Consider the following 17,531-nt stretch of genomic DNA (forward strand, 5'->3'; position numbering starts at 1 on the left):
GGGGGAGAGAGTGAGTGTTACATGGAGAGAGTGAGTGTTACAGGGAGAGAGTGAGTGAGTGTTACAGGGAGAGAGTGAGTGAGTGTTACAGGGGGAGATAGTGAGTGAGTGTTACAGGGGGAGAGTGAGAGAGTGAGGGTTACAGGATTATAGGGGCAGTGAGAGTGAATGTTACAGGGTTATAAGGAGGGAATGTTACAGGGTTATTAGGCAGAGAATGAAAGCATAGTAAAGGGCGTGTGAGGGAGTATTCGGAAATAGAAAGAAGAGGTAATAAATTGACATCTTAGAAGGCCAGAGAAAGAGGGAGAAACAAAGCAAGAGGCCTGCCTGAGAGTAGATAGATAGTAGAAAGTGAAAAGAAGTAGAGAGAAGGAAACACCAAAATGTCAGATCTTGCAGATAACGAGCCACAGCCAGTGCCGTCAGAGTCTATGTCCAGAATGCCACAGAGTGAGTTTACCAGCAGTGGAAGCAGTCAGGAAGTGTTGATGGAAGTTGAGAATAACCTGACTTCTGCAAATGAAGTCATGATCCAAAATGCAAAGGCTTACTTACTACAAAAAAGCACCGTAACCAACCTCAACCTGTAAGTATGTAAACTTAAACAGGACTCAAAAAGTATTGGATTAATGAGTTCAAGTTCATTATCTTTCTCCCTTCCCTTGACCTGGCATCTATTCCGTCCCTACACCTTGCTTACCGTTATCAAAATGCTATGCTGCAGTTGGCTTCTGCTTACCTCTGCTTTCATCAGATGGCAAGGTGACCTTGATGTGGTTGTCGAGGTTTGATTTTAACTAAGTTTTGTGATAGGGTGTCTGACCACAGAAACCGCCCTGAGACCAGTTTTAACAAAACAGGATGAAAACAAAATACTGCGGATGCTGGAAATCTGAAATAAAAACAGAAAATGCTGGAAAAAACTCAGCAGGCCTGGAAGCATCTGAGGAGAGAGAAACAGAGTTAACATTTCCAGCCTGAATGGCTCTTCTTCAGAAGAGCCACACGGGATTGAAACTTTAACTCTGTTTCTCTCTCCGCCGATGCTTCCAGACCTGCTGAGGTTTTTCCAGCATTTTCTGTTTTTATTTAACAGAATGGGTTTTGAAATGGGTTAAAATCAGGTCCAGCATGTTAGGAGCACCGTAAGGGGGAGAGAGTGAGTGTTACATGGAGAGAGTGAGTGTTACAGGGAGAGAGTGAGTGAGTGTTACAGGGAGAGAGTGAGTGAGTGTGAGTGAGTGAGTCTGTAGTCAGACACCCTATCACAAAACTTAGTTAAAATCACTAGCAAGCCCCCCTCAGAGGTTGGACATCCAGCAAAGGCATGTAGAAAAGCGTGAAGTTGTTGTAGATTACCCGTGTGTGGATTACTTGAAATTATACCTCCAATTTTGTAGCAGTTCACTAAGACCTGTGCAATGTTTGAGAGGCCTCAAAGGAAATCCCTTGCTCCATGTAAGAGCACTTTTTTCTTCCTCGTTTGGAGCCAGGGAGTTGGGTGATTGTATTGACTCGATGGGCTACGCCTATCCATCTGGCATCTACGTCTTCAGTCCAAGATGATACCACCCTCATTTGGGATGTTCCTTAACACCTACCTCTTTAACCAGAAGATCAGGAAGCAGAATCAGTACAGGTGGGGATTAGGAATAACAAGAGCTAGAAAACGCTGGTGGGAGTAGTTTATAGATGCCCTGACAGCGGTTACACTGTTGCACAGAGGATTAAGAAAGAAACATATCGGCCGTTCCTTCACTGTCGCTGGGTCAAAATCCTGGAACCCCTTCCCTAACAGCACTGTGGGTGTATCTACACCACATGGGCTGCAGCGGTTCAAGAAGGCAGCTCACCCACCACCTTCCCAAGGGGCATTTAGGGATGGGCATTAAATGCTGGCCCAGCCAGTGACATCTACATCCTGTGAATGAATAAAAATAATAACAATAATAACTGGAGCTTAAAACAAAGGCACTGTAATAATTGTGGGGGGATTTAATCTTCATATAGACTGGACCAATCAAATTGGCAAGGGTGGTCTGGAAGATGAGATTGTAGAATGCTTTTGTGACATTTTCCTGGAGCAATATATTGCGGAACCAGCTAGGGATAAAGCTATTTTAGGTCTAGTATTGTGTAATAGGGCAGTGTTAGTTAGTGATCTCATAGCAAAAGATCCACTGGGAAAAAGTGATCATAATACAATTGGATTCCATTTTAAGCTTGAAAGCAAAAAAGCTCTGGTCTCAAAACTTAAAGCCGATTATTAGGTATGAAGGGAGAGCTGGCTTGGCTGGATTGGTTAAATAAGCTAAAAGATATGGTGAATAAATAAACAGTGGGAAACATTTAAAGAAACGATCCAAAGCATACAACAAAATTGAATCCATTAAGAAACAAAAAATCAGCAAAAAAGGTCTATCTGTGGCTTGCTAAGGAAGTTAAGGGTAGCACTAGATTAAAGGGGCTTACAGTGTTGCCTAGAATAGTAATAAGCCTGAGGATTGGGCGTGTTTTAGAAATCAGCAAAGGTCCACCAAAAAGCTGGTGATATGGGATAAAATAGAATGTGAGAATAAACTAGCCGGGAATATCAAAACTGATTTTGAGAGCTTTACAAGCATGTAAAAAGGAGAGTAGCTAAAGTAAGTGTTGGTCATTAAGAAGCAGAGACAGGAAAAATTATCATGGAGAATGAGGAAATGGCAGAGACATTAACAAATATTTTGTTTCTGTCTTCTCAGTAGAGGGCACATATTACAAACAGTAAATAGAGTGTAACCAAGGGGCTAATAAGAGCGAGGAACTTAAAGTGATTAATATCAGCAGAGAAAAACTATTGGGGAAACTTAAGGGTCTAAAATCCAACAAATCCCCAGGACTTGAGGTCATCCAAAACTCTCCTCCCTGTGTCTTAAGTCACCCCGAGTCCTAATCACCCATCAACCTTTGTACTCATTGACCTATGTTGGCATAAAAACAAAAAACTGCGGATGCTGGAAATCCAAAACAAAAACAGAATTACCTGGAAAAACTCAGCAGATCTGGCAGCATCGGCGGAGAAGAAAAGAGTTGACGTTTCGAGTCCTCATGACCCTGCAACAGAACTGGGTGAATCCAAGGAGAGGGGTGAAATATAAGCTGGTTTAAGGTGGGTTGGGTGGGGGGAGAGAAGTGGAGGAGGGGGGGGGTATGGTTGTAGGGACAAGCAAGCAGTGATAGGAGCAGATAAACAAAAGATGTCACAGACAAAAGAACACAGAGGTGTTGAAGTTGGTGATCTTATCTAAACGAATGTGCTAATTAAGAATGGATGGTAGGACACTCAAGGTACAGCTCTAGTGGGAGTGGGGGACATAAAAGATTTAAAAATAATGGAAATAGGTGGGAAAAGAAAAATCGATGTAAATTATTGGAAAAAAAAAAGGAAGGCGGAAGAAACAGAAAGGGGGTGGGGATGGAGGAGGGAGTTCAAGATCTAAAGTCGTTGAATTCAATATTTAGTCCGGAAGGCTGTAAAGTGCCTAGTTGGAAGATGAGGTGCTGTTCCTCCAGTTTGCGTTGGGCTTCGCAATGTTGCTCCTGGCTAAACAATGGCTCGATGTTAAAATTCTCATCCTTGCTTTCAAATCTCTCCATGGCTGCAACCTCCCCTATTTCTCTAACCTTGAGTCTCCTCCACACTAAATCTGACATATTAAGTGCGCACTGGGTCACAGAAATACATAGAAGCTGCAATATGGAAATGGCCATTCAGCCCATCTGGTCCACATCAGTAGATGTGACAAGTAGCTCTTGTCACCTTGTTCCATCTCCTTTCAGGACCTCTTCCTTTATCTACCCATCAAATCTAATCTTTAACGTTGACAGTTTCCGTTTCAACCTGGAAGTGAGTCCCGCAGCCTCGTGACTCCATGTGAGGGGGTTTCTCTCGTCATCCTGTCTTTCATCTAATCTTGTACGTGTGGCCCCCACTGTTTGGGATCGGGTTGGTGCCCCTTTCAGTCCAACGTCCTGCTGACCCACTCAGTGTGGAAGGCTCTTGCAAGGACTGACCACTTGGGTGAAGGACCCGCAGGGCAGCCTCGGCCAGAGCCAGCACTGCCGTGAGAACCTGCTGAGAGGGGAAAAGGTGCAAGATATTAAGCAAATGGGAAGAAGATATATTTGTAAATGACTGAAGTTCTATAGGGGGTGGGGTGTGGGAATGGGGGGTGTGGGGGGTGGGGATGGGGGATGTGGGGGGTGTGGGGGGTAGGGGATGTGGGGGGTGGGGGTAGGGGGTGGGGGTGTGAGAGGTGGGGGTGGAGGATGTGGGGAGGTGTGGAGGGTAGGGGATGTTGGGGGGTGGGTGGGGCGACACTATAACAGCTCAATGTTATTTGAGAGGTTTTTTCAACCTCTCTGTCATTTCCCCTTCTAGCTACGATCACCTGTCACAGGTGATGACCAAGCTGTTGGATGAACGGCCCAACAATGCTGTGGACATCATTGAAGACATCAGCAGAAAGGTGAAGCGGACACAATTCCAGAAGAAGATGGACACACTGCGCGATGAGTACGAGATCTCAATGGCGTTCACTTTGGCTGAGATTCAGAAATCTCTCTTTGCAAAGGGAATCGAGACAGAAGAAGGGGCAGCGGCAGATCATGAGGAGGAAGTGGTAAATACCGATTTCAGAAGCTTAGCACTCCACAGGTGTAGGGCCTGCAGTGACACAGAGGTCAGTGTGCTGAGCAGAAATGCACACAGAGGGCTGGATGGCTGAAATAGCGCATCAGAGGCTCAAAGCCAGGCACCAACTCGCCTGAGGGCCCATCTGTTAAAGGCACTGGGTAGAATGATTCCGGCTCTGCACTGAATCATCTGATCTCGGTTGGGGTGACTGTTTGAGGACTGTAGTTGCCTCCAGTGTCCCTGGCCACTTGCTGATTCCTAACCAGTGACCCCTGTTGAGAAGAGCACACAAGAAAGAGTTGGGCCTGGCCATGTTGCACTCACATGGGCTGCTGACATTCAGACTAGGCATATCCACAAATAATTTTACTTGGGTAAGGTGACAGTGCCTGTGGGACCGACCTCCAGCAAGAGCCAGCAACTTCAGGGGAGGAGGGAGAAGAAATATTTTTATGCAAAGCAGTGCTTGACGACTGTGTGTTGTGGGGCCAGACGTTTCCCTCTGCCAAGTTTCCAATCTTGGGCATGCACTTGAGTGAAGGGAGAACTGGAAGACGGGTCATGCTCGGATCTCTCTCTCTCTCTGGCATCTACGTTTACTTATAAGAGAAGCATTGGCTTGTCTGCTTGACACAAAGTGGTGTGAGGAACTCAGACAGGGCTAACAAAAAGATCTATCCAGAATCTAAAGCCCAAAAATGTGGAATAACTCGATGCTAATCGCAGAATCATACAGCACATGAGCGTTTGGCTCATCCTACCTGTGCTGGCTCCTTGCCCCAACTATCTAATTAACCCCATTTCCCAGAGCACTTCAAATTTTTCCCTTTCAAGTATATTTTCAAATCCCATTTGAAAGCCACTATTGAATCTGCTTCCACTATCCTCTCTGGCAGTGTGTTCCTGATCACAACAACTTGCTGTGCAAATTCTGTTTACCTCCTCCTTCTTTCGCCGATTATCTTATGTCTGTATTCTCTGGTTACTGACCCTCCTGCCAGAGGAAACAGTTTCTTCTCATTTACCCTGTCAAAAGGTTTTGAACACCTCCATTAAATCTTCCCCCAACCTTCTCTGCTCCTGGGAGAACAATCCCAGCTTCTCCAGTCTCTCCAAGTAACTGAAGCCTTTCCTAACTTGCACCATCCTAGTAAATCTCCTCTGTACCCTCTTCAAGGCCTTGAAATCCTCCCTAAAATGTGGCATCCAGATTGGACACGCTACCCCAGCTAGGGCCTAACTCATGTCTTATAAAGATTTAGCGTATATTTGGTGCTTTTGAACTCTACGCCACAATTTAAAAAGCCAGAGCTGAAGATGCCTTCTCAACTTGTCCTGCCAGCTGTGTATGTAAACCTCGGGTCTCTCCATTCCTGCACCCGCTTTAAACTGTACCATTAAATACATATTGCCTGTCATTCTTCCTATCAAAATGAATCACTTCACCCTTTTCTGCATTAAATTTAATCTGCCATGTGTCTGCCCATTTCACCAGCTTGTGCCCTCCTGAAGCCTGTTACTATCCTCCTCAGTGTTTACTGCATTTCTGAGTTATGTGCCACCTTCAGATTTTGAAATTATGCCCTCCATACCTACATCCACTTCATTAACATGTACCAGATAAGAGCATTAGTTCCAAGTCCGACCCTTGTCAAGGGTGATCTTAATCTGCATATTGACTGGACAAATCAGATTGGCAGGGGTAACATGAAAGACGAATTTGTAGAGCACAATTTCTTAGAGCAATACTTGCTCTGCCCAGGAACAGGCTATTTTAGAACTAGTAATGTATAATGAGGTAGGATTAATAAGAGACCTTGTAGTTAAGGATCCTCTAGGGGGTAGCGATCACAACATGGTAGAATTTCAAATTCAGTTTGAGGGTGAGCAACTCGGGTCTCAAACCAGTGTCCTCAACTTAAATAAGGGCAATTACAGAGATTTGAAGAAAAAGTTGTCTAAAGCAGGCTGGGAAAATATACTAAGGAGCAGGTCAGTGGATGAGCAGTGGCAGATATGTCATAAAGCTCAGAAAAATTCTATCCTGGTCAAAAAGAAGGACTCGATGAGAAGGATGAACCACCCATGGTTAACAAAGGCAGTCAAGGAGAGTATCCAATCGAAAACTAAGGCATACAAAGCAGCGAAAACTAGTGGTAGGCCAGAGGACTGGGAATTTTTTAGGAACTAGCAACGGATGACAAAAAAGCTAATAAAGAGGGAGAAAATTGATTATGAAAGTAAATTGGCAAGAAATATAAAAACAAACAGCAAGAGCTTCCACTGGTATATAAAAAGAAAGAGAGTGGCTAAAGTGAGCATGGGGCCCTTGGAGTATACGACTGGAGAATTGATAATGAGGAGCAGGGAAATGGCAGATAACTTAACCTAATATTTTGCATCGGTCTTCATGGCGGAGGACACTGTACACATCCCAAAGAAATCAGATAACCAAGGAGTTAATGGGAGGAAAGATCTTGTAACAGTCTCTATCACGAGGGACAAAATATTTGACAAACTAATGGGATTAAAGGCAGACAAGCCTGCATCCAAGGGTTTTAAAAGAAGTGGCTGCAGAGCTAGTGGAGACATTAGTTGAAATATTCCAGAACTCACAAAAAGCAGGAAACTATAGGCCAGTCAGCCTAACATCTGTTGTTGGGAAAATGCTACAGTCTATTATTAAGGAAGAAATAGCAGGACATTTAGAAAAGCTTAACAAAATCAAACAGAGTGAACATGGTTTTGTGAAAGGGAAATCATGTTTGCTGGAGTTCTTTGAGGATATAACAAGCAGAGTTGATAAAGGAGAACTGGTAGATGTAGTGTATTTGGATTTCCGGAAGGCATTCGATAAGGTGCCACATAAAAGGTTATTGCACAAGATAGGAGCTCACGGTATTGGAGGTAGTTGTTACGACACAGCAGTTGGTAAAGGCTGAGATATTTAAAATCCCAGAGGGAAAGCTTAAACAACTGTCATAACCTATATTTTTTCAATTGGTATGTTAAAGATGCAGCTCTGAATTCAGGAATAAAAACCACCAAGCCTCAAGAGATTTTTAATATGAATTAAATTAAACATTTATTAATTTAACAAGAAATTAAACACATACACTTGTCTACAAATTACTACCATAATAACTATTCAACAAATCCCCAGATTAATCACTCCCAGGTAATCTTCCCCTAGGCAACAGTAACCCATAGACGTAAACAGACAGCAGGCAAAGCACATTTTGTCTTACAAATTCAGAATTAGGTTCCTTTCAATTTGTTCCTTCGCAGACACAGTGGTAAGGTTTACAGGCTGTTTAGATGTTACATGCCTCTAACTCACACAAAACTATTTTCTGTATATACCTAGCCTTCCCTTTGAATGTAAATTCTCATTGTATCACCAGGCCCTTTGAACTCCACCTCTTCTAACAATAAAACCCCTTTCATAGTATCAATTTTATTAATAATATAAACATATTGCTTGATGTCTCCCAGTTAGGTGCAAGATTTCACCCCCCAGTTTTTGATGGTTTATTCAACAAAATACAATTGTCCCCTCTACCTTACTATTTAACATCTCAAAACTACTACATATCAAAGCACCCAGACTAGCTGGCTTTAATCCAATTAAGACACACACACACTCACACCCACAGGCACAGACCCTACTACAAGTCCAATTTAAAATAATTTCCAATAACATTATATACTTTAATACCTTTATGACAGTAATGTATGAGCATGGATTGAGAATTGGTTAACACACAGAAGACAGAGAGTCGGATTAATAGGTCTTTTTCAGGTTGGAAAGACATAACTAGTGGAGTGTCACAAAGATCAGTCCTAAGGTCTCAATTATTTACTACCTATTTTAATGACTTGGAGGAGGGGGCAGAATGTAATGTATCCATCTTTGCTGATGGTACAAAAATAGGTGGGAAGGCATGTAATGATGAGGATATAAGGTATCTGCAAGGGGGTATAGATAGGTTGAGTGAGTGGGCAAAAACCTGGCAGATGGAGTTTAATATAAGAAAGTGTGAGGTCAATTACTTTGGTAGGAAGAATCAAAAGGCAGACTATTATTTAAATGGAGAAAGACTCTGAAAAAGTGCAGCATGGAAGGATCTGGGTGTTCTTGTGCATGAAACACAAAACGTTAGCAGGCAGGTGCAGCAAGTAATTAAGAAGGCAAATGGAATTTTGGCCTGTATTGCTACGGGGTTGGAGTTTAAAAATAGGGAAGTCTTGTTACAAATGTACAGGGTGTTGGTGAGGTCATACCTGGAATACTGTGTACAGTTTTGATCCCCGTATTTAAGAAAGGATATATTGGAGGCAGTTCAAAAGAGATTCACTGGGCTGATTCCTGGGATGAAGGGGTTGACTTATCAAGAACGGCTAAACAGATTAGGCCTTTACTCATTAGAGTTTAGAAGAATGAGGGGTGATCTTATTGAAACGTACAAGATTCTGAGGAGGCTTGACAGGGTAGATGTTGAGAAGATGTTTCCACTAGTGGTGGAATCTCAAACCAGGGGACATAGTTACAGAATAATGGGGCACTCATTTAAAACTGAGCCGTGAAGGAATTTCTTCTCTCAGAGAGTTGTGAATGTCTGGAATTCTCTACCCCAGAGAGTTGTGGAGGCTAGATCACTGAAAGTATTTAAAGAGGAGGTAGATAGATTTTTGAAATATCAGGGAGTTGAGGGCTATGAGGAGCTGGCATGAAAGTGGAGTTGAGGCCTGGGTCAGATCAGCCAAGATCTTATTGAATGGCAAGGCAGGCTTGAGGGGCCGAATGGCCTATTCCTGCTCCTATTTCTTATGTTCTTGCACCCAAGGTACACTTCCCTCGAGGCTGAAAAACAACTGTTCACCACTACTCACTGCTTTCTGTCTCTTAGACAATTTTGTATCTACACAGCCATTGTTCCTTTAATCCCATGAGCTTCAATTTTGCTAATAAGTCTTTTTTAAGCTACTTTATCAAGTACTTTCAGAAAGTCCATACGCACAACATTAACTGCACTACCCTCATCAACCATTGCTAAGGCAAGTAATTATTAGTAAGCCTTGTTAAATGCATCATTAGCCTTTACACACATCATACCTGTTCCTCTATGCTTTCACGCTACCAGGCCATGCTCCAAGTCTTGGTGTTAGTCTTGGCTGAGTGGCATCACCTTCTGTAGGTTCAAGTCTCAATCCAAAATCTAGGCTGACACTCCAGTGTCAGTACTGGAGGAGAGCTCTTTTACAGACAGCATTCAACTGAGGCCCTGTCTGCACCCCCATCCTTCTTCAGGTGGATACAAAAGATCCCACAGCGCTATTTTGAAGAAGAGCCGGTGAGTTTTCCCCAGCATCCTGGCCAATACTTATCCTTCAACCAACTTTGTTAAAACAGGTAGAGAGAGAAAAAAACTTGAAATTCTGTGGCACCTTTCACAATCTCAGGATGTTCAAAAGCACTTTACTAGCTGTTGAAGTACTTTCTGAAGTGTAGCCATTGTTGTAATGCACAAAACACAGCAGTCAATTTGCACACCACAAGATCCCACAAACAGCAATGTGATAATAAACAAATAATCTGTTGACCGAGACATAAATATTATCCACTGAGTTCAAGTTCCCTGCTTCTCTTTGGAAGAGTGCCGTGGAATCTTTGAAGTCCACCAGAGAGAGGGTAGAGGAGCCCTTGGCTTAACATCTCATCCGAAAGACAGCACCTCCCACAGCGCTGCGGCCCCTCAGTGCTGCACTGGAGTGTGAGCCTAGATTTTTGTACTCAAGTCTCTGGAGTGGGACTGGAAATCCACAACCTCCTGACACAGCGGAGAGAGCGTGACCCACTGATCCATGGTCATTATCGCATTGCTGATTAGGGTGCAAAAATTACCTACCTACATGACCACATTTGGAAGTATTTTACTAGTCGTGAAGCACTTTGGGGCATCCTGATATTGTAAAAGGAGCCACATAAATGCAAGCCTTCCTTTTGGCGTAGGGTTTCAGCATCATTCCCTTTCACACCCTTCTGTTTTCTCTGGCAGTTGGATACACCTCTCCCAAATGTAATGGAGTTGGCCTATTACTTTGAGCACACGGGAATTGGCCTCAGCAGCGACGAGATGTACCGCATCTTCCTGGCGCTGAAGCAACTGGTGGAGATGTACCCGCTGCAGAAGTGCCGGTTCTGGGGCAAGGTCTTAGGAATCAACGGGAATTACGTCATAGCCGAGGTGGATTTTCGCGAAGGAGAGGAGGACACGGAGGAGTCGGTAGAAGAGGAGGACATGGAGGCACGGGAAGAGGATAAAGATGACTTCGGGAGAACCGAGGAGGAAGAGCCTGAAGAGGTGGAAGATAAGCCTCCAGCCTCCACGTACAAACCCCCGCCAGTCATCCCAAAAGAGGAAAAGCACTCCGGGACGAACAGGTATACCTACTTTGTTTGCAGCGAGCCAGCCAAGCCGTGGGTGAAGCTGCCCCCGGTTACACCAGCACAGATCACGGTAGCCAGGAAGATCAAGAAATTCTTCACCGGCGACTTGGAAGCTCCCGTCATCAGCTACCCGCCGTTCCCTGGGAATGAGATGAATTACCTGAGGGCACAGATCGCCAGGATCTCCGCTGGCACGCAGATCAGCCCGCTGGGATTCTATCAGTTTGGGGAAGAGGAGGAGGAGGAGGAGGAAGGCTCAGTGAGGGAAAATTATGAGGAGAACCCAGAATTTGAAGGAATTTCCACGGCAGAGCTGTTGGACAGCATGGCCAACTGGGTCCATCACACGCAACACATCCTCCCACAGGTATGCATTCCTTTTAGACCTCCTTATTTTAATTTATCTTCTTCCTATCTTCACCCCTCAGCTACGAAACTCTCCCATTTTTAATTTTGGCTTTATTCTTCCATGAGATCTGGCTGTCGCTGGCAAGACCAGCATTTGTTGCCCATCCCTAATTGCCCTTGAACTGTGCGGCCATTTCAGGGGGCAGTTAAGAGTCAACCACCATTGCTGTGGGTCTGGAGTCACATGTAGGCCAGACCAGGTAAGGATGGCAGATTTCCTTCCCTGAAGGGGCATTAGTGACCCAGGTGGGTTTTTACAACAATCGATGATAGTTTCATGGTCACCGTCACTGAGACTCGCTTCCAACTCCAGATTTATTAATTGAATTTAAATTCCACCAGCTGCCGTGGTGGGCTTTGAATTCGTGTCCCCCAGACCATTAAGCCTAGCCAGGCCTCTGGATTACTAGTCCAGCGACATTACCACTAAGCCACTGCCTCCCCGAATGAGAGGTTGGGCAATGATCTAGATGTGATGGCAAGGAGTTCTGAGTGATTGATACGTAGCCAAAAATTGGGAACCGGCTGTGGATCAGGCTTAGTGGCGGAGAACTGCAGTTTGATGCATTCGGTGAAGACGAGAAAGATTGTGGGCCTGAAGTTGCTGGGAACTCACAATCAAGGGCACACCCCCATTATTAACACTTGGAAGTTCTAGCAAATAACAGAGTTAGCGCGATTCTTTGGGGATTGTGCTGTGCTATTGTTCACTGCAGTTCGGAAGCTGCTCTGCCAATATAGGCCGATAAAAGTCTGTTCTTGTCACTCAGCTCATCGTCACAGTGAATGGCAGTCACCAATTTGCTGGATTTACACCATTAATCACCGCTGACCTTGCCACAGGCCCTTAGACTGGAATATAATGAAGTAGGTGACCTGATACCTGCCTCTCAGCCTGGGAGGCGATCAAAAGGCCAACTAAAGCTGTGGATCCACATCTCTGCAGTTTGCGGATTGTTCTGGGGAAATGTTTTGGCAGTACTGTGTCAGTTGCCTGCCATGCCTAACCTAACCGAGGACCCTGCATGCGAGCACGGAGCACTGGGGAAGAGCTTGCATCCCCATCGCTCCTCACCGCCCCCAGCGTTCCCTGGTGTGCTTAGCAGGAAGGCACACGGATGAGGGTGGACCCTTGGAGACATGGTGGACCCGTTAAGTGCGTGGCTGATGACACTATTCTGCATTGCCTCACACCCTCCCCCCCCAGTTCTGTAACCTCTTCAGCACTACAGCCTTCCGAGATCTCTGCGTTCCTCCAATTCTGGCCTTTTACCCATCCCTGATTTCCAATGCTACACCCTTGGCAGTTGAGCCTTCACTTGCCTTGGCCCTTATACTCTGGAATCCCTTCCCTAAACCTCTGGCTCTTTCCTCTAAGATACTCTTTCATACCCACCTCTTTGTCCAAGATTTTGATCACCTGTCCCAATATCTCCTTATGTGACTCGGTGTCAAATTTTGCCTGGTGTCTGCAATGATGTTTTAAAGCCATTACATGGTGCGGCAGAGTCAAAGTACATTAAATCCTGTTCCAGTGGTTGGGCTTCTTAAACAGAGTTGTTTGGTCTGATGCAGGGCCGCTGTGTTTGGTTCAATCCTATTCAGAAAAAGGAGGAGGATTTTGAGGAGGAGGAGGAGGAAGAGGAGCAAGAGGCACCAGATGAGCCTGAACCAGAGGTTGGGCCACCTCTTCTCACTCCCCTGTCTGAAGATGCAGGTAATACAGATGTTATTAGGAATAAGCCCCTTACTCAACACAGCACAAACAATATTTCAGTTTAGTTTTTGTGTCGCGTTCCTTTTGCCTTTTGTTGAAAAATTCCCACTCACTCCCTTGTGAAGGCTCCTTCTGCTGCGAAATTTTAGGAACAGGAGAAGACCATTATAGGCCAGTCAAACCAATGCCATTTCCACACATCCAGTCCCTACCCAGCTTTTCCTAATTGTCCCTTAATCTCACCTTCTCCCCACATATCTCTCAACCCATTCACCCAGCTTCTCCTCATAAACCACAATCCCAACTACCTGCCTGCTCCCCATATCTGTCAACACCCCCATCCACCTTCTCATCATATCCCTCAAATACACCATCCCAACTTCTCCCCATATCCCCAACTCATCTACCCACCTTCTCCCCATTTCCCTCAATCTCACCTACCTACTCCCCATATCCATCAATCCTACCTACCCACCTTCTCGCCATATCCCTCAAACCCACCATCCCACCTTTTCACCATATCCTCTAACCCCATTTACCCACATTCTCCCCATAACCCCCAACCTCAGCTACCCGCTATCTCCCCGCATTCCTCATTCCCACATACACACACAGCTACTGTACAAACATATAATTAGGAGCAGGAAGTAGGCCATTCAGCCCCTTGAGCCTGCTCCACTATTCAGTAAGATCATGGCTGATCTGATTGTGGCCTCAACTCTGCATTCCTGTCTACCCCCCATAACCTTTGACTCTCTTGTTAGTCAAGAATCTATCTAGCTTTGCCTTAAAAATATTCAATGACCCTATCTCTACTGCTCCCTGGGGAAGAGACTCACAACCCACTGAGAGAAAAAAAATCTCCTCATCTCCATCTTAAATGGGAGGCCCTTATTTTTAAACTGCATCCCCAAGTTCTAGTCTCTCCCACAAGGGGAAATATCCTTTCAGCATCTACCCTGTCAAGTCCCCTCAGGATCTTATATGTTTCAGTAAGATCACTTCTCATTCTTCTAAACTCCAATGGATACAAACCCAACCTTTCCTTTTTTTAACTCATTCATGGGATAAGGGCATCACTGGCTAGGCCAGCAATTATTTCCCATCCCTAATTGCCCCTTGAGAACGTGGTGGTGAGCTGCCTTCTTAAACTGCTGCAGTCCATGTGGTGTAGGTACACCCACAGTGCTGTTAGGGAGGGAGTTCCAGGATTTTGACCCAGCGACAGTGAAGAAACGGCCAATATATTTCCGGGTCTGATTGGTGAGTGGCTTGGAGGTGAACTTCCAGGTGGTGGTGTTCCCATGTGCCTTCTGCCCTTGTCCTTATAGATGGTAGCTGTCGTGGCTTTAAGGAGCCTTGGTCTGTTTCTGCAGTGTATTTTGTAGGTGGTACACACTGCTGCCACTGTGCATTGGTGGTGGAGGGAGTTTGTGGATGTGGTGCCAATCATGTGGCCTGCTTTGTCCTGGATGGTGTTGAGCTTCTTGAATGTTGGAGCTGCATTCACCCAGGCAAGTGGGGAATATTCCATCACACTCCTGAGTTGTGCCTTGTAGATGGTGGACAGGGTTTGGGGAGTCAGAAGGTGAGTGACTTGTCGCTGGATTCCTAGCTCCTGACCTTGTAGCCACAGTATTTATATGGCTAGTCCAGTTCAGTTTCTGGTTAATGGTAACCCCCAGGATGTTGATAATGGGGGATTCATTTGTAATGCCATTGAGTGTCTTGGGCAATGGCTGGATTCCCTCTTGTTGGAGATGGTCATTGCCTGGCACTTGTGTGGTGCGAATGATACTTGCCACTTGTCAGCCCGAGCCTGGATATTGTCCAGGTCTTGCTGCATTTGGACATGGACTGCTTCAGTATCTGAGGAGTTGTGAATGGTGCTGAACATTGTGCAATCATCAGCGAACATTCCCACTTCTGACCTTATGGTGGGAGGAAGGTCATTGATGAAGCAGCTGAAGATGGTTGGGCCGAGGATACTATCCTGAGGAACTCCTGCAGTGATGTCCTGGAACTGAGGTGATTGACCTCCAACAACCACAACCATCTTCCTTTGTGCTAGGTATGACTCCCACCAGTGCAGAGTTTCCCCCCTGATTCCCATTGACTCCAGTTTTGCTGGGGCTCCTTGATGCCACACTCAGTCAAATGCTGCCTTGATGTCAAAGGCAGTCACTCTCACCTCACCTCGGGAGTTCAGCTCTTTCGTCCATGTTTGAACCAAGGCTGTAATGAGGTCAGGAGCTGAGTGGCCCTGGCAGAACCAAAACTGGGCGTCAGTGAGCAGGTTATTGCTAAGCGAGAGCTGCCTGTAACACTGTTAACGATCCCTTCCATTACTTTACTGATGATGGAGAATAGACTGACGGGATGGTAATTGGCTGGGTTGGATTTGTTGTGCTTTTTATGTACAGGACCTAACTGGGCAATATCCACTATTGCTGGGTAGATGCCAGTGTTGTGGCTGTACTGGAACAGCTTGGCTAGGGGCACAGCAAGTTCTGGAACACAAGTCTTTAGTACCCTTGCCGGAATATAGTCAGGGCCCATAGCCTTTGCAGTATCCAGTGCCTTCAGCTGTTTCTTGGTATCACATGGAGTGAATCGAATTGGCTGGAGACTGATATCTGTGATGCTGGGAACCTCCGGAGGAGGCCGAGATGGATCGTCCACTCGGCACTTCTGGCTGAAGATTGTAGCAAATGCTTCAGCCTTATCTTTTGCGCTGATGTGCTGGGCTCCCCCATTACTGAAGATGGGGATATTTGTGGAGCCTGCTCCTCCAGTGAGTTGTTTAATTGTCCACCACCATTCACGACTGGATGGGGCAGGACTGCAGAACTTAGATCTGATCCGTTGGCTGTGGAATCACTTAGCTCTGTCTTAACACTTGCTGCTTATACCCTTTGTCACATAAGTAGTCCTGTGTTGTAACTTCACCAGGTTGGCACCTCATTTTTAGGCACGCCCTCCTGCACTCTTCATTGAACTAATGTTGATCCCCTGGCTTGATGGTAATGGTGGAGTGGGGGATAAACTGGGCCATGAGTTTACAGAATGTGTCTGAGTCCAGTTTTGATGCTGCTGATGGCCCACGGCACCTCATGGTTGCCAGATCTGTTTGAAATCTATCCCAGTTAGCACAGTGGTAGTGATATCCTCAATGTGAGAGCAGGACTTCGTCTCCCCAACTCCTACCGATGCTGTCACGGACAGATGCATCTGCAACAGGCAGGTTGGTGGGAATGGGGCCAAGTATGTTTTCCCCTCACCACCTGCTACAGACCCAGCCTAGCAGCTACGTCATTTAGGACTCAGCCAGCTTGGTCGGTAGTGGAGCTACCCGGCCACTCTTGGTGATGGACATTGAAGTCCCCCCACCCAGAGTACATTCTGCATCCTTGCCACCCTCAGTGCTTCCTCTGAGTGATGTTCAACATGGAGGAGCACTGAATATGACTTTGTCAGACTGTTGCTTGACTAGTCTGTGAGACAGCTCTCCCAATATTAAGGAGGGTTTTGCAGGGTCAGTAGGGCTGAGTTTGCTGTTGTTGTTGTTTCCGGTGCCTGAGTTGATGCCATGGGATACAACTGAGTGTCTTGCTCGGCCATTTCAGAGGGCAGTGAAAGAGTCAACCACATCGCTGAGGGTCTGGTCACTTGTAGGCCATTTGATGTGGTGGGGGTTCGAACCCGGGTCCTCAAAGCATTAACCTCAATTACTAGCCCAGTAACAATACCACTACACCTCAGTCTCCTCATAAGATAACCTGCTCGTCCCAGGAATCACTCTCACTATGTCCCGCATTCTCATGGAGTCAACCTCAAGAGACTCAGAGAAGTGGGAAGAATATTTCCATAGTGTTCCTTCCTGTGACGATGGTGTCAGTAAATGAAATGCTTCTCATGCCTCCTTTCTGGTCTTTCATTGTTTCAGAGGTCAACCAAGTGTCTCCCTGGGCAGTCAAGGCTTCATCCAACCTGATCCCCCAGTATGCCATCGCTTTGGTCAGGTCCAACCTCTGGCCAGGGGCATTCACCTTTGCAATTGGAAAGTGAGTATCCCATTATTTTGGCAGCTGGGGGGGGCGGTGGTTCCCCGGCTTTGGACACGTTGGCCAGGCCGCTCAGTGTTTCAAAGCAAAATACTGCGGATGCTGGAAACCTGGAATAAAAACAGAAAATTCTGGAAAAACTCGGCAGGTCTGGCAGCATCTGTGGAGAGAGAAACAGAGTTAACATTTCGAGCCCGTCTGAACCTTCTT

General features: G+C 45.7%; 1 protein-coding gene across 1 annotated transcript; it reads left to right on the forward strand.

Moving 5' to 3' along the window:
• The first annotated feature begins 247 nt into the window (after positions 1-247).
• Positions 248-17,325, forward strand: rsph4a (radial spoke head component 4A). The gene is made up of 5 exons (XM_041179486.1): positions 248-589; positions 4,427-4,667; positions 10,741-11,499; positions 13,116-13,257; positions 17,204-17,325. Exons 1-5 carry the CDS (start codon positions 387-389, stop codon positions 17,323-17,325), a joined length of 1,467 nt encoding a protein of 488 aa, XP_041035420.1. The 5' UTR covers positions 248-386.
• The last annotated feature ends 206 nt before the right edge of the window (positions 17,326-17,531 follow it).

Source organism: Carcharodon carcharias, chromosome 34 (genome assembly GCF_017639515.1).
Source record: "Carcharodon carcharias isolate sCarCar2 chromosome 34, sCarCar2.pri, whole genome shotgun sequence".
NCBI classification, from domain to species: domain Eukaryota; kingdom Metazoa; phylum Chordata; class Chondrichthyes; order Lamniformes; family Lamnidae; genus Carcharodon; species Carcharodon carcharias.